The 22,409-nt window shown below is 57.0% G+C and overlaps 1 protein-coding gene across 7 annotated transcripts in view; it reads right to left on the bottom strand.

Annotated features, from left to right (window-relative positions):
• Nucleotides 1-22,409, bottom strand: part of FARP2 (FERM, ARH/RhoGEF and pleckstrin domain protein 2) — an 81,224-nt gene that overhangs the window by 46,775 nt on the left and 12,040 nt on the right. For all 7 annotated transcript variants that reach the window (XM_047774005.1, XM_047774007.1, XM_047774006.1 and 4 more), the window contains exons 3-4: nucleotides 2,914-3,018; nucleotides 1,123-1,165 (exon numbers count right to left, since the gene is read on the bottom strand). In XM_047774005.1, the coding sequence (XP_047629961.1) occupies nucleotides 1,123-1,165; nucleotides 2,914-3,018 (148 nt within the window). The remainder of the gene's footprint in view (nucleotides 1-1,122; nucleotides 1,166-2,913; nucleotides 3,019-22,409) is intronic.

Here is a 22,409-nt window from a genome sequence, read left to right as displayed (position 1 = left end):
AATCTTAAAATATATTCCTACTTATATTTTAGGATTAAAAAAGTTAAGGTGTTTCTACTATTTGTAGCAGTAATAACTTAAAAATCCATTTTTTTTTTTTTTTTTTTGCTGTGCCCAAGGTATGCGAAAGTTCCTGGGCCAGGGATTGAACCTGCGTCACAGCAGTGACGATGCTGGATCCTTAACCCTCTGAGCCACCGAGGAACTCCCCCAAACCAAATTATTTTTGAAATTCTTACACACTTTAGTGAAAGAAAAATGTTATCCTTACTCACACTGAACTAGAGCAGCCTGATTACTGTCAAGAAAAGGCATAAAATATTAGCTCGCCTGCGAATTTCATTTCACTGCCGTTTTATAAAAACCTAGCCATGGAATTCTCACCAGAAGAAAGAAAGAAGTGCATGGGTAAAATCTGAGGCGCTGAGAAGCCCTGGGCTTCTCGGTGAACAGAGGTTCCTGCCTCACCTCCTCCTCCTCGACCCACCCCCAAAAGTCACACATGAATTCCCCTAGCGAGCGACTGCCTATTTCACGCCTTTTCGTCCTGCAGAAACTGCACACTCAAGAGTGCACACTGGCCACGAATTCAAGCGACACGGAGCAGAACCTCTTCGTTGTCCCAAATGTGCGGCAGCCGCGGCGGGCCGAGCCGAGTGAGACCGGTGCTCGCTTCTGTTCCCTGCAGTTTGACACGAAGCAGCAAAGGGGCTTCCAGGTCACCTGCTGGCGATCCTGCCACTGCTGCCGGAGTGACAATGGCCATCTGAACGTGCCTCGAGCCCGGACGCCCAGAGCAGAGCACCGCATGGCGCTCCCGTCGTGGCGCAGCGGAAACGAGTTGGACTGGGAACCATGAGGTTGCGGGTTCGACCCCTGGCCTCGCTCAGTGGGTTCAGGATCTGGCATTGCCGTGAGCTGTGGTGAAGGTCGCAGACACAGCTTGGATCTGGTGTTGCTGGGGCTGTGGTGGAGGCTGGCAGCTGTAGCTCCGATTAGACCCCTAGCCTGGGAACCTCCGTGTGCTGCAGGTGTGGCCCTAAAAAGGAAAAGGAACAAAAAAGGAACAAAACAGAACAGGGCATGGTAAAGGAACCTCTTAAAGAGTAAAAAAGGACTTACTTCGTACTTGCCTAACGATAGGCTTCACGGGTTCAAGCCAAACCTACAGAGGATTTAAGAAAAGATATCAAATCCACTAATTCGCTTCATTGTTTAATAAGTACATTACAAAACACAGAACTATTTATAATTAAGGTAGAGGGACTTGAGGCAGGACGGTTTCAGCCTCCCGTCGAACCCCAGGAAACCAGCTGAGGGGACAGGCCAGTGGCTCTGGGAGGGGGCGGGCGGAGGGGGGGGGCACGTCAGGAAGCCATCGCGCTGAAGCCCAGTCCACACCCACTGCTGCTCTGCCCAGAATGGACCCCGAGGCTTGTGCGTTGGGGGGAGGGTGTCCTTCGAGGCCAAACGAGTCTCTGGCACGGCTGCCTTTGCCAACCCAGGCTGAGGAGCGGGACCACAGGCCAGGAGGGGACAGAGCTCTAACCTGAGCTTTGTGCTCATGGGTGCTTCTGGTTCCTCCTCCTCCCTCTCCCTCCTTAGCCTTTTTCAGGCTCCGCATGCGGCATATGGACGTTCCCAGGCTGAGGGTCGAATTGGAGCTGTAGCTGCCCGCCTATACCACAGCCATAGCCATGCGGGATCCGAGCTGCATCTGTGACCTACACCACAGCTTATGGCAACGTGAGATCCTTAATCCACTAAGCAGGGACAGGGATCAAACCTACGTCCTCATAGATACTAGCTGGGTTTGTTTTCTGCTGTGCCACAGCGGGAACGCTCCCCCCCCTTTTGAAATAACATTTTATTTTGTAATTGATAAAATGAAGACTCGGTGAAATGATATAATTTTTACTCCAAATTGCAGGATTTCTCTTTCTTTCTTTTTTCTTTTTTTCTTTTTCTTTTCTCTCTCTCTCTTTTTTTTTTTTTTTGTCTTTTTAGGGCAGCACCTGTGGCATATGGAAGTTCCCAGGCTAGGGGTGGAATCAGAGTTGCAGCTGCCTGTTACACCACAGCCACAGCAATGCGGGACCCAAGCCGAGTCTGTGGCCTACACCACAGCTCACAGCAACGCCGGATCCTTAGCCCACTGAACGGGGTCAGGGATGGAACCTGCATCCTTGTGGATACGAGTCAGGTTCTTAACCCGCTGAACCACAACAAGAACTCCCTGACCTGGTTTCTTTAAAACAGTTCCACCCATAGATATTAAGGCTCCACGCTTTCAAGGCTCATCTCTTAGGTAAGAGGCGGTAGTTTGCTCAAAATGCACTCCTGAAATGATGGCATAGGAGGCGCTGCCGGTTGCTCTCACAGCCTAGGAAGAGAGGGTCTCCTCGGCACACACTGGGGGGCTAGAAGGTAGGAGAATGCAAACTCAGGCTTAGACAAGGGAATGCAGCTCCCACAGCCGCTGGTAAAACGCCTCAGCAGCACAGCCGTGATGACAACGACCTGCCCCTGGCAGAGCGCCCTGCCTGCATCACTCCTGCAGGGCCTCGGGGACCCCCCCCCGCCGCATCACTCCTGCAGGGCCTCGGGGACCCCCGCCGCATCACTCCTGCAGGGCCTCGGGGACCCCCCCCGCCGCAGCACTCCTGCAGGGCCTCGGGGTCCCCCCCCGCCGCAGCACTCCTGCAGGGCCTCGGGGACCCCCGCCTGCATCACTCCTGCAGGGCCTCGGGGACCCCCGCCTGCATCACTCCTGCAGGGCCTCGGGGACCCCCGCCGCAGCACTCCTGCAGGGCCTCGGGGTCCCCCCGCCTGCATCACTCCTGCAGGGCCTCGGGGTCCCCCCGCCGCAGCACTCCCGGGGCCCAGCCCCCGACAGCAGATCAGGGTACATACCCAGCGGGACTGGAGGGTCTGAAACTCCAAGCCAAAGTAGTCACATTCTATCAGATTCAAACGCTTCCACACTTGCGTCAGCAGCGTCTGCCCGGTGCATTTAGGCTGAGATGGGACAGGTGAGAAAAAGCGTGAGGAGGATTAAAAGACCTTAAACAAGGAAGATTTACAAGCTCTGTGGTATAAAGTCACCTCCTGCATGTGAAACTATTACAAATACATGGCTTTTTAGGGCTGCACCCACGGCATGTGGACGTTCCCAGGCCAGCGTCTGAATCGGAGCTGCGGCGGCCGGCCTCCGCCACCGCTCACGGCTACACAGGATCCTGAGCCCACTGGGCGAGGGCCGGGGATGGAACCCGCGTTCTCACTGACACCAGTCGGGTTTGCTGAGCCACGATGGGAATGCCCTGGGACGTTACTACATCTAATTTCTTGCTTCACTTTCCCTTCTAGTAAAGCTCACAAACTGTCACAAAGTGAGTCAATGAGCCCGAGGCTCCTCGTGCTCAGAAACGGACGCCAAAATAAAGCTTAGCGTCGCCGCGATGCCATATCCCCTGTGTCTTGGGGCATGGTTCTTTGGAAGCACTTGGGTTCAGTAAACATTTTATCAAAGGAGTCTGACGGTGGAGTCTCCCGGTCCACGTCTGCAGAGGACCCAGGGCCCCGAGGAACCGCCTAACCTCTGGGCGCCTTCGGCGTGCTGGTCAGCAGGGCGGGGTGCTCAGCTCTCCGTTTAGAAGGAAAATGAGGTGGCTCCCTGGCTCGCACTAACTCCAGCGGCAGAAAGACAGAGCGGAGGAGAGCACTTCTACGGCCTCCCTGAGCACAGCACAAAGGGAAACCGACGGATCGGATGAAGCAGAACGAAAACCTCCCGAGGAGAAACATTTGAGCCAAGTTACCATCTAGTAGCACATGGAAAACTATGATTTCTGTCTCACACTGCGCACGTGAATTGGGCGAAGACATACAAAAGCTACTGGGCACATAAAAAAGCCTCTGACAGCAGGACAGCTTAAACAGGCGGGCGTCGTTTTACCCATCAAAAGGGTTGTGATGTTCGGGGGGGGGCGGGGAGGGGATGGCGCTGGCACTGTGAGTGGCGGGGCTGTCGTCCCACTGCTGGGAGGACGTGGCAGGGGGCCTCCTGGGGGAGCCTGAAACCTCTCGGGCAGGGGCAGGGCTCACAGGTGCACACGCACCCTTCCCAGCAGCTCTGCTCTGGCACCTCCTCTGACGGATGATCTGAAACAGCCGCACAGGGTTGAGCAGAAAACGCAAGGACAGACGCAGCAGAGTTGCTAAAACAGAGAACGGTGCGCCCACAGTTAAAAACGACGCCCCACCCTTTTTCTTCCTTTAGGCCGGGCCAGGGACCAGATCTGGGCTGCGGTCAAGACCTAAGCCGAAGCGGCAGCAACACCAGATCCTTGACCCACTGTGCCGGGCTGGGGATCGAACCTGTGTCCCAGGGCTCCCGAGACGCTGCGGGTCCCGTGCACCACAGCGGGAGCCCCGCGCACCCTTCAGAAGCACGAGAACTCTGTGCAAAGTCCAGGACTACAGTTTAGTCAAGAAAAAGAGGGTTCCGTCTCTAGGCAGTTAGGCCATCCGATTCGGCTTCACGAGCCCCCCGCCCGCCTCTCAGCCCGGAGGCCGCGCCCGGTCCAGGCGGGCCAGGCGGTGAGGCCGGTCAGCGTCGCTGCAGCCGTGAACTTCTCAGTTTTTAACAGCTGCATCTTTCACCAGAAGCGCGCACGTCATTTTTGCCACTGAAATGGGGAGAGGCAAAGCTGGAGCAGCAGGGCCCCCCTCAGGGACCTCGAGGAGAGGCCGCGTACCGTCGTTTGCGGAGTAACAGCCGCCCTCGGGCCCAACAAGGAGGCACCCAGAAATGACACCACGGCGAGCAGCTGGCGGGACAGAGAGGCCAGCGCCACAGCTCCCACGTCCAAACGCAGCGCCCCAAACGGCCTGGGACTGGTCAGCGGTGGGGACGTGCCCAGACGGTGGAGCATCCCACGCCCCCTGGGCTGCATCAATGCCCTGCGCCGTCCTGTCGCTGCCCCCCCAACCCCAGGCCCACAGGCAGCCCCCTCGCTCTAGGCCTGGAGGTGGGTGGGGGCGGGAAGGCTCCCCAGGCAGGATGCCCCCAGGGCCCCCTGCAGCTGGCCTGCACCCCCGCCTTCAGAACCTGCCAAGGCGCCATCTGTCACGTCCCTCGTGCCCGTGACTCCACCAGCCATCACGGGATGCGGTCATTGAACGGTGCGCTTCGGCCCGAGCATGAATCTGAGGCTGGAGCTGTTTCTTAGCCACCCCACCCCCCAGGCTGGTGCCACCACTGCCTGCTACCCGCAGCCCCCCGTCAACTGCCCGGCCCCTGTGTGCAGTCAGGTGGGAAGCTCAACAGCCCCACGGAGCCCACCCACCAGCTGGCCAAGCCCTCCACCCACAGGGTCCAGGAGGCCTGCCGGGGACTGAGGGACGCCAACCAGAGCGAGTGCGCCACACAGAGGCATGTCCGCGGCCACGGCCACCGCAGCGTCCAACGCCTGGGGCGGAGCCCTCGGTCTGGGCACAGACACACGTTCAACTCCGTGTGCATCTGCAGAGATACACACCTACATACTATACACGTATGGACACGAGCACACACGACGTCCCAGCCCCACAGGAACAGACACGCCCACGTCCGGTACGTGTACACAGACCCGAGTGAGCACACACACGATATCTAAGTCCCTGAATTATTCATTTATTTATTTTTTGTCTTTTTGCCTTTTCTAGGGCCACTTCCTGCAGCATATGGAGGTTCCCAGGCTAGGGGTCTAATCAGAGCTATAGCTGCCAGCCTACGCCAGAGCCACAGCAACGCGGGATCCGAGCTGTTCATGGCAACGCCGGATCGTTAACCCACCGAACAAGGGCAGGGATCGAACCCGCAACCTCATGGTTCCTAGTCGGATTCATTAACCACTGCGCATGATGGGAACTCCTAAGTCCCTGAATTAGAACAAGCTACTAAAGTTTTCTAAATTGATTACTATCCTATGTTCAGGTAACAAAAGGAACTTTTTGCTGTGTATCACTTTGCTGTTAATACATAATTAACCCCCACAAAACTATCACAAACAGTCGTTCTCACAAACCATGTAGGAACAGACATTTCCAAAGTCATTTAAAGTAAAATCCAAGGTGACACTGATATGGGGGTTGTCCTTTACATTTATTTATGGAAAAGAACCCCCAAACTCCAAACAACCCCCTACACCCTAATAGAAAAATTCGTTCTTCTGGATATCAGTGAAAACATCCTAAGCAAAATATCAGCGAACGTAATCTTGGGAAAACAGAATGAGTGACACACCCTAACCCAGTCAAATTATTCAAAAAGAGAGGATAATTCAGTATGGTATTGGGCTGTTTATCATCATATGTTATTAATAGGCCTGCAGAAAAAAGATCCCATGGTTATTCCCAAAATCTGGGAATGCCGAGATGCTGAGAAGGCATCTGATCAAATTCAATTCCTTTTTTTCTTTGATATTTTATTTGCAGCACCCACGGCATGTGGGAGTTTCTGGGCCTGGGATCAAACCCTTGCCACAGCAGTGACCCGAGCTGCCGCAGTGACAACCCCAGATCCTTAACCCACTGTGCCACAAGAAAACTCTGGAGCATCTATTTTCTTTTTTTTTAAGGGCCACACCCACAGCATAGGGAGGTTCCCAGGCTAGAGGTCAAATAGGAGCTGTAGCTGCCGGCCTGCGCCACAGCCACAGCCACACCAGATCCTTAACCCCCTAAGCGAGGCCAGGGGTCGAACCTGCATCCTCAAGGATACTAGTCGAGTTTGTAACCAGCTGAACAACGATGGGAACTGCCATTTTTTTCATTTTTCAGTTGTATCGATTTACAGCGTTGTGAGGAATTCTGCCATAAAATAATGTGATTCAGTTACGCACGCGCACATCCATTCCTTTCTCAGATTCTTGTCCCACGTGGGTTGTCACAGAACACTGGGTGTGTGGACTCACTGGCCACAGGGGCCTGCCGTGTGGTGCGGAAAGCTCGATCCTTGGTGAAACAGGAAGAGAGGCATGCGATTCCCTAACCTCTAGCAAGACACAGCGGCCGCCCCAGCGGGACACTCTGCCCTGAGTGATGCCAACCTCGAACCAGAAAGGAACGGAGGTGAGAACTGGAAACAGGACGTGAGACGCCACTGCTGGCAGAGGGGAAAACATACTCGGAAAACCCAAGGCCGGCAATCAGAGAGCTGTTGTAAAAAAGATGAAATCAAGCTAGGTGACGGGGGAAGACTACCCAGATACTAGCGGCCTTCGCATACACGATTACCCACGGTTTTCAGGACGAAAAGGAAGAAACCAACCACATGTGTGACAGCAGTGGAAAAGCTGAAATACTCTAAGTCAACTATAGCGGGAAAAATAAAACCATAAAAAGCAGAAGTATCTTGGAATAAACTTACACCAAGAGAAAGCTGTATGGAGAGAATTCTAAAACACTGACGAGAGAGCGAGAGAGCGAGCGAGCAGAGGAAGAGGGAAACGGCAGCCACCTTCCCGGAGAGAGGCGCCCGCAGACGCACTCATCGTCCTCGTTAACCCAGACTCCACGCAGCCCGAGAGGCACCAGCGGGGCCTCGGAGGGCCTGGCAGGCTGATTCTACAGTCGGCCGTCTTTTAAATCCCAGAACTGCCAAGAAAGCTCTGAAAGAGAAAAGTAAGAGAGGCCTAGCGTATCAGACATGCAAGCTGTTGAAAGACCACAGTGACCACGAGGTTTGGCACTGGCGCATGTCGACACAGGCCAGTCAGCGGAACGGAGTCAGAAGTGAAGACACAGACCCTGATATACATGACTGGCGGGGTGTCCGGCCCGGCAACTTCAGGTCACTCAGCGGGCGGAAAACGGCTCATTCAAAAAATATTGCTGGGCATCCATCTGGAAAAACTAGGCTGCACCCTTATCTCACACCACCATTTCCAGATGAACAACGCATCTAAACAGGATACATCTCCTCACCTAAGGGCTGCAGTGAGACAAAACCACTTTATGTGCCGAGTGGGGAAAAGGCCGGTTTGGTCCCTCCAGCAGCTAAAAGCCACCGCAGTGATGGAACAACGCAGAACTGAAGTCGCCTGCACAGAAACAAACACTGTGAAGTCAAACACATCTTCAAAGACAAACAGGGAAACGCTTTTGCAGCTCACAGCACAGACAAAGGGCCGATTTCTCCAGAAGAGGCCAAACTGCAGCTGAATAGAAAAATGGGGAAAAGGGCAAGCTGTTCACAAAAACGGAGGAACCTACATGACGTCTGAACACACAAAAGCGGGTCACGGCGCTCACGCTTTGAGAGATGCAAACCGGAATGGCACTGAGAGTCCACTGTTCTGCCCACGCAAGGGGCAGAGCTGGCTCTGACAGCCGCAGCGTGGGGCCAGCGGGAGGAGCCGGCGCCTCTGTGCAGGCTGCCCACGTTCCAAGCTTCCACGTCCACGCCGTTCTCTTCAAGCCCCTCCTCCAAAAGCGTGCATTTCGCAGGTGCAAGGCCACGTCCACGGAACCATGTTTGTTACAGTAACGCTTCTACTGCGAATGATTAAACACACCCCAAATCGACAGGACAGGGCAGGCCGCCAAGCTCTGGCACACCAGGGACACTGGAGCAGTCAGACGGAGCTGCTCTCTGTGCGCTAAAACGAGAAGACCTCTCGGACGAACTGTCCAGGGAGACGGGCCGGGAGCAGAACCGCTCGAGTGCCGCGGCTGTTCAGATGGAGGCCTGCGAACAGCAGGTGTGCACCTCAGGCAGGTACCCAGGCTCTCTGCCAGGGGCACGGCTCACTAGGAAGGCTGGTTCCAGAGAACCGAGCCACGCCCTGCACACCACCCTATGGTTCCTGAAATTTCTACCATGAATGTGTACTAGCCTATTTGTCAAGTCTACAGAACTTTGAAAAATGGAGTATGGTGTTCCAGCTACGGCACAATGTGATTGGCAGCGCCTCTGCAGCGCTAGGACGAAGGTTTGAGCCTCTGCCGCACCGCCACGTCCCGGCGCAGTGGATTAAAGGGTCTGGTGTTGCCGCTGCAGCGCAGGTTGCAGCTGTGGCTTGGGTCTGATCCCTGGCCTGAGGATGGGTCGGGGAGGGGGCTGTTGGTACCTAAGGGCCAAGTGCAGGATGTCAGAACCTGCTGGGGGAGGGGGCGGGCAGGCGGTGAAGGGGTGGGTGGGAGTGGAGGGGAGGGCGGTGCGGGCAGACACCGCAGCCCAGACAGATGTCAGAGCAGCAATGGGGAGCGGGCCTGGCACAGAGGGCCACAGCCCCCAGCTCTTCCGCCAGAGGGCCTCGGAGCAAGGGGGGCCCAGACACGCTGAGCCACAGAGCAAGGAGGTGCCTGCAGAGAGGTGGGGACTCTGAGCGGGGCGCAGGGGCAGCTCCTGCCGGCCAAATCCAGGGTGTGGTGGGGGCAAACCCGCTGCACAGGAGTCCCCGAGTCCGTGTGGCTAGAACTAAAGAGATACACAGCAAGCTCCGTGAGCAGTAAGACACCGACACCCGACGTCCTTTGGAGACCCTCTCGCTAAACACGAATTCCACACGGAAAAGAGCACCCTCCCTGGGAAGCCCGCAGTGGTCAGAGAACAGCCCAGAAACGGACACGGTGGACACGTGCGCCGCGCAGCAGGAGGCCGTGGGGCCGGCCCCGCTCCGGGCCATCTCCGGACCTCCAGCCTCCCTCTGTTCGGGCTGCTGAAACGTAGGCTGCAGGGCTTTCAACAGCAGATGCTGGGTCTTCACAGTCCGGAGGCTGCGTGTCCAGCATCAAGGCGCTGGGGGTGGGGCGGGGGGGGGGCTCACTCCCCGGGCACAGGGGGGTCCTCACCTGTGGAAGGGGTTGGGGCTCCCCAGGTGCTCTTGCGGGAGGGCGCTGAGCCCATTCACGAGGCACCACCTGCACACCATCACTGTGGGGGCCAGGTTTCCACACGTGAACTTGGGGAGATACACATTCAGGCCAGAACACCTGCCCAAGATGACCTGGATCCAATCAGAAAGTCAATCTGAGGCTCGGCCACAAAATAACCTCTGTGATCTTCAGAAACGTCAAGCTCGTGAGGGTGACGGGCCACAGCGCAGAGGCAGGCCTGTCAGCTCCAGCCCTGGTCACGAAGGACACTGGTGGGACCAAGCGGGCACCGGGCAGGAGGGTCAGACACGTGGAGTGCCCCGACTGACACTGAAGAAGCCCGTCCTTGTGGGCACACCTGTGAAGAACGGGGGCACTGGGGCGCCGCTGGCAAGTCTCTGGTGAGTCAGGAAAGTCCTCTGCTCTGTGAGACGCGGACGCAAGAAACCAGAGGCAACGCAGACAGCCGGAAAGCTAGGCCGAGCTCGTGGGCTGGAGAAGTGAACCCTGCGAGTGCAATTACAGATTCAGGGCAATCCCATCAAATCACCAACGACATGCGGCATAGAACTAGAACAAAACATTCGAAATCTGCATGGAATCGCAAGACCCTGGAAGGAAACCACTGACAAAGAGACAACCCATAGAACTGGGGTGAAATCTTTGCAAACAAGGCAACTGACAAGCGGTTAATCTCCAAAACATACAGTCAGTCGGCTTTACATTAAAAAAAAAAAAATAACCCAATCAAAAATGGACAGAAGAGGGACTTCCTGTCATGGGGTGCAGTGGAAACGAATCCGACTAGGAGCCATGAGGTTGCGGGTTTGATCCCTGACCTTACATAGTGGGTGAAGGATCTTGTGTTGCCATGAGCTGTGGTACAGGCCGGTGGCTACAGCGCTGATTCGACCCCTAGCCTGGGAAGCTCCATATGCCGCAGATGCAGCCCTAAAAAAGACAAAAGGACACCCCCCCAAAAAATGGACAGAAGATCTAAACAGGCATTTCTCCAAAGAAGACATGAGCACATGAAAGCACATGAAAAGATGCTCAACAAAGCTAATTATTAGGGAAATGCAAATCAAAACCACAATGAGGTATCACCTTACACTGGTCAGAGTGGTCATCCTCAAAAATCTGCACATAGTACCTGGTGCAGAGGGTGAGGAGAAAAGGGGGCCTGCCACACCGCTGGTGGGAACGTAAGCTGGGGCATCCACCACGGAGGACAGCAAGGAAGTTCCTTAAAAAGCCAAACAGTGCTCCATACGACCTGGCCATGGCACTCCAGGGGCCTCTCTGGAGAAAAACCGTAACGGGAAAAGATGCATCCACCCCATGATCACAACGGCCAGCACGCAGAGGCAACCTAGATGCCCCTCGACAGAGGACTGGATTGAGAAGATGTGGTCCATGCACACAACGGAGTATCACTCAGCCACCACAAAACCCATGAAACACAGTCATACTCGGTGCCATCAGAGAAAGACAAATAGCATACCGCGTCACTTGTACGCGGAATCGAATAAAAATGATAGAAAATAACTTTTTAGTAAGAAGAAACAAACTCACCATTTTGAAGTCAGATTTATGGTTACCACAGGGGAAACGGGGGCAGGGGGACGCATGAGAAGGAAGGCGCTGACACAGACACCTACCAGATACGCAACAGACGGCAAGGACCTCCGGCGCAGCACAGGGGACTCTGCCCAAGGTTCTGCGAGAACCCGTTGGGGAGAGAATGGCTGCGTGTCTATGCGTAACTCACGCACTCTGCTGTACCCGAAACTACGCGACACTGGCAGTCAGGCGATGGAAGAGGCGGACGTCCAGGTGGAAAGCAGCGAACACCAACCCCTCCCTCACGCCGCACGCAAATGTGAACACGAATATCGCAAAGGTAGAACAGTCAAGCTTCGGTAGGTCAACTGTTTCTTAAGCAGGACACAAAGAGCACTAGCGATAGAAGGGTGAGCAACTCGTCGGACTGCCCGCAACTCACACACGTCTGTACATCAGACGTTACTGTGAAGACAGGAGAAAGGCACGTCGGAGGCTAGGAGAGCTCTGTAACACGAAAGTCCGACAGAGGCCCTAAAGCCGGCACGCGTTTAGGGCCCGGCCATCACGAGGAAAAAAGTCAGACGATACAGGGCAAGGAAAACGGCAGCAACACCAACGGGCGCTGGACAGGAGAGGATTCCGCAGGGGGCAGTAAACAGCAGGAGTCGGCCGACGTGACACCAGGGACGCTCACTGGACTGGAGCCCCCAGGGTCCAAGTGCAAGAGGACAGATGATGCGGGGCGCGGGCTGCAGCCCCCGCCGGGGGTTCAATCTACCGCCTCAGGAAAACCCGCCGACTGGGCGCCGAGGCTGCGCGGGCTCTGGGTGCCGCAGAAGCGGCTGTTCCCGCGCCGCAGAGCCGCTCCGCGTGGCGGGCAAGGCGGCCCAGAGCGGCACCAACGGCAGGCAGGCTGTTCAAGGATGGACGCGACCCGACCCGACCCGGCCGCCGGGAAGAGTCGGCCGCGTCTGGCACCAGCGCCGCGGGCGGCCCCGTGCTCCGCATTCACGCCCAGCGGAGTGGCCGACGGTCGACGCTGCCTGAGCCAACAGACCCATGAGGACCCTGACTCTCCCCCCGAACCCGGGCTGGGGGGGGGGGCAACGGCACTAAGAACGTGGTGCGCACGCGAATTTGGGTTAAAAACTGAACTTTTTGGTTCAGTTTCCATTTTCCCAGTTGGTCGCACCATTAGCGCTCTTCTCCAAGCTCAGACACGAAGCATGCTGCCGAACATTTACGTCGGGAACGGTGCCGGGAAAGACTTTGTCCGGACGACACTGGGCGAGAGAAGCTTAGCTAACAAAGTGCTCTTCGTCCCCAGCAGTGGGAAGCTCTTCTCGAAAACGCCTGGTTCTGTTCTGAAACTGGCGGGCCTCACGCCCCGTTGACAGCTCCTCTGACAAACTGCAAACCGTTTCCTCCCTTACGAATGACACTCGTCGCTTCGTTCCTTAAGGGTTTTCTTGTCTGATAATTAGATCAACCGCAAATTTCCTTTTACAATATACTAGCCCACAAAAGTCACCTCGAGGGCTCAGAGGCAGCTGGCTCCATTCACTCCAGATGCTTTGAAAGGTTACTTCGTTTCTGGAGTTCCCGTCGTGGCTCAGCGGTAATGAGTCCAACTAGGATCCATGAGGATGTGGGTTCGATCCCTGGCCTCGCTCAGTGGGTCAGGGATCTGGTATGGCTGTGCCTGTGGTGCAGGCCAGCAGCTGTAGCTCCGATTCGACCCCTGGCCTGGGAACCTCCATATGCCACGGATGTGGCCCTAAAAAGCAAAAGAAAAAAAGAGAGAGAGAGAAAGGCCACGGCGTTTCTGATGGGCGTTTTGCGCTCACTCTGGTGTACGCTTTCAAATCCGAGGTTCTCACATGTTCCTAAAATTCTGGTCCGAGGTCCACCCCCAGCTGCGCGTTAAGCCCAAGGGGCCGCGTCAGGTCCGAGAGCAGGAAGAGCGCGCTGCATCCCCTGCTCCAGAAGCTTCTGGCTCGCATCCCCGCACACAGGGTCCTGGACCCCGATCTCGACCACAGACGGGGGCATAAATGAGCTTGCGAGGTGTGGGTGTGCTGGTGCCCCAGCTCTTTCTATGGTGGCCCCCCCTCAAGTACAGGACAGCCTGAACCCTCCTGCCGGGCCCTGTTAAGTGAGCGCGCTGGCCGCCTACTCGCTGGCTCTTTGCTCCAAGCCACTGGGCCTGGTGGTCCTGGGACAGGACCTGTGGACCTTCCTCTCTGATGGGCCGGGAGCCTCCGGGGGGGGGGCGCCCTCCTGAGACTCTCGCTCAAGGTGCAGCCCTGCCCGCGGGCAGCATCCGGCCTGCAGCCTGGTCCCGGGCACCAGAGCCACCGTCCCCACCGCCAGGGTCCAAGCCTCTTCCAAGTGTGCGCGGCGGCTGGTGCAGCTCCCGCTCCGTATCTGTAGTCTCTCCTCGGCCGCCGGCAGTGGCCCGTCTCTACTGCCGGCCAACTCTTACTCCAGCCCCCAGAGGGCTCGGCCGCAGGCCCTGGAAGCCGCAGGCCCCGGTGTGTGCAGCCGTCCTGTCTTCAGCCTAGAGAGGAGACTTGCAAACAGGGGAGGAAAGCGCCAAACCCACAGCAGCCTCCTGTACCGCCATGTGCTGCTAGCAGCGACGCAAAGGAAGGGGCATGGGCTTTACAGAGGGCATGGCCAGGCTGCGGCCCCAAAGCCACCGAGACTAAGAGAAAGCACGCGCTTCCTCGTCAGCACGGAACAGGAACAGCCGTACCAACCCCCGCGCTGTCAAGGTTCCCGGCCCGGCCCGCACCTGCAGGAGGGAAAGAGGGACGCAGACTTAAACGTTTGAGGGACGGAGCGGACCCGGTGCGACGGCACGGCTAGTGCTGCTCACTCCAACACAAGACTCCCGGCCCGGAGGCTGATCGGGATGTCACTTCGGAATGCAGGAGACTAACGCCTTAGTTTGTTCCCTCTGTGCTGAACTGACTGAATTTTTTATTCTGAGCATGTATTAATTTTGTTATTTATTTATTTATGTATTTATTTTTGTCTTTTTGCCTTTTCTAGGGCTGCTCCCGCTGCATATGGAGGTTCCCAGGATAGGGGTCTCATCAGAGCTGCAGCCGCTGGCCTCCACCACAGCCACAGCTACGCCAGATCCTTAACCCACTGAGCGAGGCCAGGGATCGAACCCGCAACCTCATGGTTCCTAGTCGGACTCGTTAACCACTGAGCCACAACGGGGACTCCAATTTTATAATTAAAAAACAAAAACAAAAAAAACTTTCTAGGGTGGAAAATGCAAAAAAAAAAAACCAGCACAAAACACTTTACTTTATAAATCCAGTCGATTTGAATAATTAAAAATAACAGCATCAATGTCTAAACTGTAGAAAATTTATAGCAGTGAAAAATTTGGTCTTCTAGAATTTTACACAGTAACAATTTTCCAAAAGCAGTTTACTCTCCTACTGTGTTCTGAGGTCTCTGCTCTCACCTGATTCCACCAAAGGACAAACTGAAGACTCGTAGAAGCCTGTGCTCGCAGCAAGAGTCTCTCCAAGTCTCTCAAGACGTCTTTCTTCTTTATGTTAACACACTACCAAGTTCAGCTGTATCTTAGTACCTTGTATAATTTATGGTTTCACTTCATGACACAATTTGGATTCCGAGCTCCATTTAGGTTATGTTCCCACTACTTCATGTGGTTTTCAAAGATGCAGAACTGATGCAGGTCTAAGCCGGGAGCAAACAGCTTCAAAGCGGACTACCCTTGATGTAACGTTTGATTTAAAAGAGGTCACGCTCCAGCATACTTTCCAGAAGGACAGCAGTGTCTAGAGCCTTAAGCTTCTTCTGAGTTGTCTTAACTGAAAATTCCTTCGGAAAAAAAAAAAGGTTTTTCTTCTGCTACAAAAATTTGACTTTACCAGTTTCAAATATCAAAAGATGCAAAAAAGCATATGGCCACATATCAGTCGGCCAAAGGCAAAAAAATATTAATTTTGAGGAAACATAAATATCTACAAAGGAAACACTAAAAACGTATGTTTCATTATGATTTTTTTTTTTTTTTTGCTTTTTAGGGCTGCACCCGTGGCACATGGAGGTTCCCAGGCAAGGGGTCAGTCGGAGCCATAGCTGCTGGCCACAGCTCACGGAAACGCTGGGTCCTGAACCCACTGATCGAAGCCAAGAATTGAACCTGCACCCTCACGGTTCCTAGTCGGATTTGTTTCCTCTGCGCCACGACAGGAACTCCTTAAATTTGTTTTAGAAAAGGGTCGCTTTGGTTCCTCCATGGAGTTGTGACGGAAGTGTACACTGGGCTTTGGAGAAGGGCCCGACCCAGGGCGGTTTGAGACAGTGGCCCCAGGACATTCTTTCTGACTGTCACTGACACTGGAAAAAGCCCTCAAGTAGGGCTGGGACCGTCTCTGCCACTGTGGCAAAGTGAAGCTGTGTTATATGAAGTACAAGTTAAACGCACGAGAGCATAACACATGTGCAAAGAACGTTCCAGCACCAACAGTCTGGAAGCACCTTCGGATGCCGCTCAGGTCTCTCTCTGTGACCAGTCAAGAGCTCGCTAAAAACAAAGGCCATGACGACCGCAGCCCCGGAGCCAAGGACCAGGATGGTTTAAAAGGCCGCCTCCTTGGCCACCAACTGGCACCTCTGACACTGGCAGCCCGAGCGCCGCGGTGCACAGAAGGGCCACAGCAGCAGCAGCCAGAGCCCTGGCTCTGGCCCAGAGTCGCAGGCCCTGCACGTGCTGCCCACGGACCTCGGATGCGCCTGAGGGGAGCGTGTCCCGTCTGCGGGCGTGTCCACACTGCGACCCCTCCCTGCTTTGTTCTGTCTCCTGGAGGGGCCCGGCCGGCCTCGCTGCGGGGCGGCCAGACTCTGCTTTCCTGCGTGAAGACGAGACGCCTCAGAGGAGCGCCCTCCAGGCCCGAAGCTGAAGCGCCGTGCGTCCTGGCTGGTCCTGGGCGGCAGGGCCCTCGAGGGGCCCGCAGGTGGGCAGCCTCCGTGGAGCGGGCGGGCGGGGGGCACAGGCACCAGCCCCAAGGATGTGCATGAGATTCTGTGCCCGTGGAAGCGCGAAGGCTCGAGAAAGGAGGGGAACGGCACCCCCGCCACCCCGTTTCCGGAGAGCCGGGGACACTGTCTGAAAACGATCACCGCCGCCAGCCAGACCAAAAATCCCCGCGGAAGTGATGCTGCAGGCGCCCGAGGAGGCCGTGCCTCCTGGGGCAGGAGGGCCTGACGCTGTCCAGTGAGCGGGAGGCTGGGGCGGGGGGTGAGGTCCCACCCAGAACAGCTGAGGGCCCTTGTTTTAAAGGTGCTCCTGGTGACTCCACTTTGCGGCAGGCGTCAGAGGCCCACCGAGGCGGGGTGGCTGCAGGAGGGGGCGGCAGACCGGCACGGCCCGCTGGCGGCCGTGGTCAGGACAGAGACAGCCCCAGTGCCAGGTCCACAACCGGCCTGCATGGGGCAGCTGCGCCTGTGGACGCCACGGGGAAGAGAGAGACCCCGGGGAGGCCACGGGGGACCAGGTGCTGCTGGGCGGGAGGGAGAGCGGCGCAGACACCGGCTGGCTGGCAGCGCTGTGCGGTGCAGGGCACGGGACGGAGCCAGCGCCGCCCGGGGCGGGCTGCCACCTGCCACCAGGACGTCCGCGCTGTGTCAGCCGCGCAGGTGCGCACAGTGACACCCACAGACTGTCCCCAGCAGCACAGCGTCCACCTTCCGGGGGCGCGAGCCCCGTGCTCACCTGCAGAACACACTCCGGCACATTCAGGAAGCCTGGGGCTCAGGGACCAGTGTGGGCACACAGGCCACGGGGCGTGTGCCCACAGGGCCCAGCAGGAGGGGACGCGCTCAGAGGTCATCCTGCCAGGTCACAGGTCCGGGTGGGCCCGAGAAAGCTGTCCCCAGACTTGAGACAGCAGTGGCAGAGGGTCCTGGCCGGCCCCACGTGGTTCGTCTTTCGAGAGAGAGAAGGAAGCCGACCGCAGGACGGGGCGAGCAGGCCGAGCCTGGGAGGCCTAAAGGAGAGACGCCCGGGCAAGTGTCGCCCTCGAGGAGGCGAGGCGGCTCCGTGTGGGGAGCTGGGCCAAGAAGGTCGGCTTCTGAAACTTCTGGGAGGAATGGAGGCCCAGGGGGCTCACGATTCGAAGGCCAAACGCACGTCCGTCAAAGCTCTGGCAGCTCCTGAGCGTGCAGGACAGCAGACGCAAGTTCTTCCTGATTAGAAAGGAGCGCCCTGTGAGCAGAGCAGGGCTGGGGGCTCGCCCGTCGCCCGTCGGAGGGGCCGGCGTCACCGGCGTCACCTGCTGGCTCCTGCTGGGGCTGCCAGGGATAGAAGCCCCTCGGGTGTACACACAGCGTCACAGGTTCCGACGATGCCACAGGCAGGTGTCGTGAACACGGCTGTTGGCTGACGCCCTGAGATGACTGCCAGTCCCTGTACACGGCCGCGGTGGCTTCTCGGGTGGTGCTGCCTGACCCTCTTGTGTTTGTCGCCAGCCGTCTTGCACAGGCACACCAGCCAGCCTGCAGGCGTGCTCCTGCACGTGCGTGTGTGCTGGAGCTTCAACACAACTGGGGGAACGCCCTCCTCCCTGCCTTACACTCCCTGCCACATTCCTGAGCATCAGGGTCAAGAAAACAGATCAGCTTTCCAAGACGAAATAATAGGTTTCAGAGCTAGGACAGAATCGCCTAATAGCTGTGCATCCCAGAAACAAATAAGAGCTCTTGAGTACAGCCTGTGTTATCCACACTTCCGATGCTCCGTTCTAATTCTTCTGAGATGAGGCTGAAGTTCTCAGCGGTTTATGTGCCAATGTATTTAGGAGGTTCGTGTGGAAGCAGTGACAAACATCTGGCTATGATACTTTCTGGAATTCCAGCTATTTCTTCCTGGCCAGAAAGAAAACATTAAGTTTTCACTGGAAGAGCAATTTCAAGTCTGCCAGCACGGAACTTCATGACTGAGAATCCGTCCTCCTACTGCCCACATTTAAGCAAAAGCTTCTCCGATTCCTAAGGAAAGCCCACTCTGGAAATTCTGAGTTAAGAAAAGGGGGACTTGAGCACAGAGATGAGCGGGCGCGGGCGGCCGGAGGACGACGGGCACCCCGGCCCCTTGCTCCCGGGTGCCGCCCGCGCCCGCTCCCTGCGGCCAAACTGCATCCAGCCCACCCTTCCAGAGCCCGAATCGTGCCTTCCACCATCCTGGCGTCTGGGGAGCAGATGAGCTCCCACTCACATCAATTCTTAGGCAGCAGATGACCGACTGGCGAAGCGTCGCTTCTCCAGGCCCCTCGGCCTCTGTGACCCGGGGGGCAGGGGGGGGCTGGCCAGCTGCACGCTTGCTCTGGGCCGCGTGGCACCCCTTCCACCTCCCAAGGCGAGCCGGCGTCTGGCTGCCGGACGGCTTTTCTCATGGCTCAGAAAAAAGACTTCCTAGAACCGAGTCGGCTAATTTCAAAACCACGGAATTCATTTAATTAGTGGAAAACAAATCCTGGCTTCACTAGATCAAAGAACTGGCCACTGACCGACCTCTGGGTGGCCAAACGGCCCAGCAGTGAACGTCAACCGCACTTAAAACGAGACACAGTTGAAGCCACACAGACAGCACCGCCCAAACCCGCATACCCATTTCTCTCCCTTGCTTTGCGTCCCCCCCACAAACAGTTGTTTTCTCCCCCCTTTTGATGGTTGCACCTGTGGGATACGGACGTTCACAGCCCAGGGCTGGGACTGGAGCTGCCACTGAGGCCTACACCGCAGCCGCGGCAACGCCGACCTGAGCCACAGCTTCAACTTATGCAGCAGCTCGTGGCAACGCCGGACAAAAAGAAGTATTTTAATTTAGCTCGTAGCCACCACAAAGACCCGCGGAGAGTGTCTTACTCCACGATCTCACACAGCCCGCCGAGCCGGGGTTGTCGCAGCAAATGATCCCACACGGATGAGGGCGAGTCACAGACACCGGCAGCTACCGCTCGCCAAGGAGACACCGATTTAAAAATACAGTGTCGATTAAAGCCCCGGGCCCCATACGCTTACATCCCTCTGAAGGGAACTTCGAAACGTCTACAGAGCTGAAGCGGAAGCTCTTTGTCAGCCGCACCGCCAGGAGCGCGGTGGCCTCTGCTCTGCTTTCCCTGTGGTCCTCGCCACTCCGTGGGTGGCCACTTCCTAACGACGCACCACCTGCCTAGGGAGCGCCCAAAGGTAACTTCTTAAGGTACAATTCTTGTATTTTTGGCTCAGAACCTTTTTCTCTAGCCATGGAAAATGTTTACATTTCATTTTAAACCACAATGAGATACCACTTCAAAGCCACTAGGATGGCCAGAACCAGAAAGCCAGACAGGGAGTTCCCGTTGCAGCGCAGCGGAAGCGAATCTGACGAGGAACCATCAGGTTGTGGGTTCGATCCCTGGCCTCACTCTGTGGGTTAAGGATCCGGTGTTGCTGTGAGCTGTGGTGTAGGTCACAGACGTGGCTCGGATCCCGCATTGCTGTGGCTGTGGTGTAGGCTGTTAGCTGCAGCTCCGATTTGACCCCTAGCCTGGGAACCTCCATATGCTGCAGGTGTGGCCCTAAAAAGACAAAACACAAAAAGACAAAACATAAATAAATAAAATAAAATTCATTAAATTAAAAAAAAAAAAAGCCAGTGTGCGTGTGGGTGGGTGGAGGAGCCGGCAGCCCACGGACTGCGAGGGTGAAGAGGCTGCAGCCACTTTGCAGCCAGGCTGCCAGTGGCTCAGACAATCACACAGGAGGTGCCCACGCACAGCTGCCTACAGACGTCCGTCCACACACACACACCTGCGCGCGAAGTCGGGAGTGGCGTGAGCCTGGGAGCCCACAGCCGGTGATGGGTGGCCCAAGTGTGGCGAAGTGATGCAGCGTGACAGTACTGGGCCATGAAGAGAAGGGCCCTGCGGCGACGTGGACAGTACGGGCGGGGCAAGCCGCTGTGTCCCCCGGGTGCCAGAGGCCCGTCCGTCACAGAAGACTACACGGGGAGGGAGGGCCGCAGCAGGGACACCTGTGGGGACAGCACGCAGGTGACCGCTTGCTTGGAGCTGCAGGGGAGGACCGAGGGCTCCGGGGGGGACAGCTAAAGGGCGGGCGGCCTCCCTGTGGGGCGCCAAAAATGCTCCACGAGCGGCCGCGACTCTGTCACCCTGAACGGCGCGCTTCGCGTGCGCGACTCCGCGGGGCGGTGACCCCGTGGCCATCCAGCTGCGACAAAGCGTGCACTCAGCCCGCCCCCAGCACCACCGGGTCGCTCAGCAGGCAGGACCCAGGGGTTCTCGGGTCCAGAAGGAAAGGGACGGAGGGACGCTCCCGTGGGGTCTGGGCAGCCGTCCTGGCCTCGGGGCCGCGGCAGAGCCGGGCCCCCCGAGCGCAGGCAGCCGGGCCGCCGAGGCGCCTCCTCTGGCCGCGGGGAGCCGCGGGGAGGCCCCCGCCCAGGCGCTCTGCATCTTCATGGAAGCAAAACAGAACAGTGGGAAGTGAACTAAGTGTCCAATCCCCCCTCAGTGGAAAAGGCCCTTTAAGAGCAGACCTTCCGCGTCCAGCCCAGGCCAGCGCCCCGAGCCGGAAGCAGCCGGACACCACTGCTGAGACGGGGTCAGGAACAAACCGAGGAAGCAGCGAGGCAGGTGCAGGGGCCCCAAAGCCAAGCCCGCACCTCAACTTCCCATTCCCTTCGGTCCCCGCGGCTTTCGGGCCCCGCCCCCAGGGCTGCGGACAGAGCCCCACCGCCTGCCCCCCACGAAACCACCCTGCACCCCGGCCACGGTCCCATACGAAGGGCAGGGGTGGGGGCGGGGACGGGAGGCCCAGGGCGCAGCCGGCCTGGAACTCTGCATCTTGGGGACCTCTGTCGCTGTGGCCTGGAGACGCTGGGAGAGGGAGCGGGCAGACCTCCCAGGCCCAGACCGTAGCAGGTGCGTTTCTCATTCGATGGCTATGTACGTGGTGGAAATTCTTCCAAACCCTTCGCTGGAAGCGATCCGAGAGCCCCAGGAAGACGTTCCCAGACCTTTAACCCATTTCCTCCAGGCAATCCGCCCGAGTGCTCGGTGAGACAGCGACGCTGGCAGAGAGCCGAGAGCCAGCCCTCGCTTCCAGGGCTCAAAGGTGGCCTGTCTCAGGCTCCCTGCCCTGCACAGGCCGCCTCTTGCAACACAGGAGTTACTTGTGAAGTTGGACAGACAGGTCCTACTGGTTTCAATTTCCACTGCCCTGATGAGGTGGTATTTGATTTCTTCCTCAAATAAGACCTTAAAGAAGCATTAGCATTCAGAGCTCTCCGAGCTCAGACTCTAAGGACCTAGGCACCAGATACATGCCCTCGAACACTCCAGCAAGAGAGGCTGGCACAGTTTGGGCCCCACACAGGAGAGCTCCTCTTTTTCCCCCAGCCCCGGGCGCGGCCCCGCCCTCGCCCATCGCCTGGGCCTGGGCCCCGGCCCCAGCCTTCGGGGGGACTTCCTCTGGGCCTCTCCAGCCAGGCCACGGCTTGACCTCTGCTGCCCGGGCAGCGCCTTGACTTCTCCACAAGGCGAAGAAACCTCCTGCTGGAGTCCAAGTTCATTCTCTCACCTTTACTTCGCATCACTAAGAGCACAGAAACGCTTCTAAACGTATCACTTTAAACCAAGAGAAAAATATCAGGAAAACGAATAATGCATACTTACGCATTACTTATGAAAATCGCAATTTTTAAAAAGACTAGTTATTCTAATGCCATATAGAAAATGAGAAAAGATGTTTTTAATGCCTGCTGTACTCAATTGCTTTTGCCGGCATTATCAGTGCGAGCTGCTCTCAGGGAATTCAACATAAAAACGTCATCATTGCTGACAAGGACCCACGAGTGCCACGCTGGCTCTGTGCAGGCCCCTGGCGGGGTGAGCGCTTGGTCCTCTGCCACCCGGAGCGGCATTGAA

Source organism: Phacochoerus africanus, chromosome 3 (assembly GCF_016906955.1).
Source record: "Phacochoerus africanus isolate WHEZ1 chromosome 3, ROS_Pafr_v1, whole genome shotgun sequence".
In the NCBI taxonomy this organism is placed as follows: Eukaryota; Metazoa; Chordata; class Mammalia; order Artiodactyla; family Suidae; genus Phacochoerus; species Phacochoerus africanus.
This window is presented reverse-complemented; position numbering and strand designations above follow the sequence as displayed.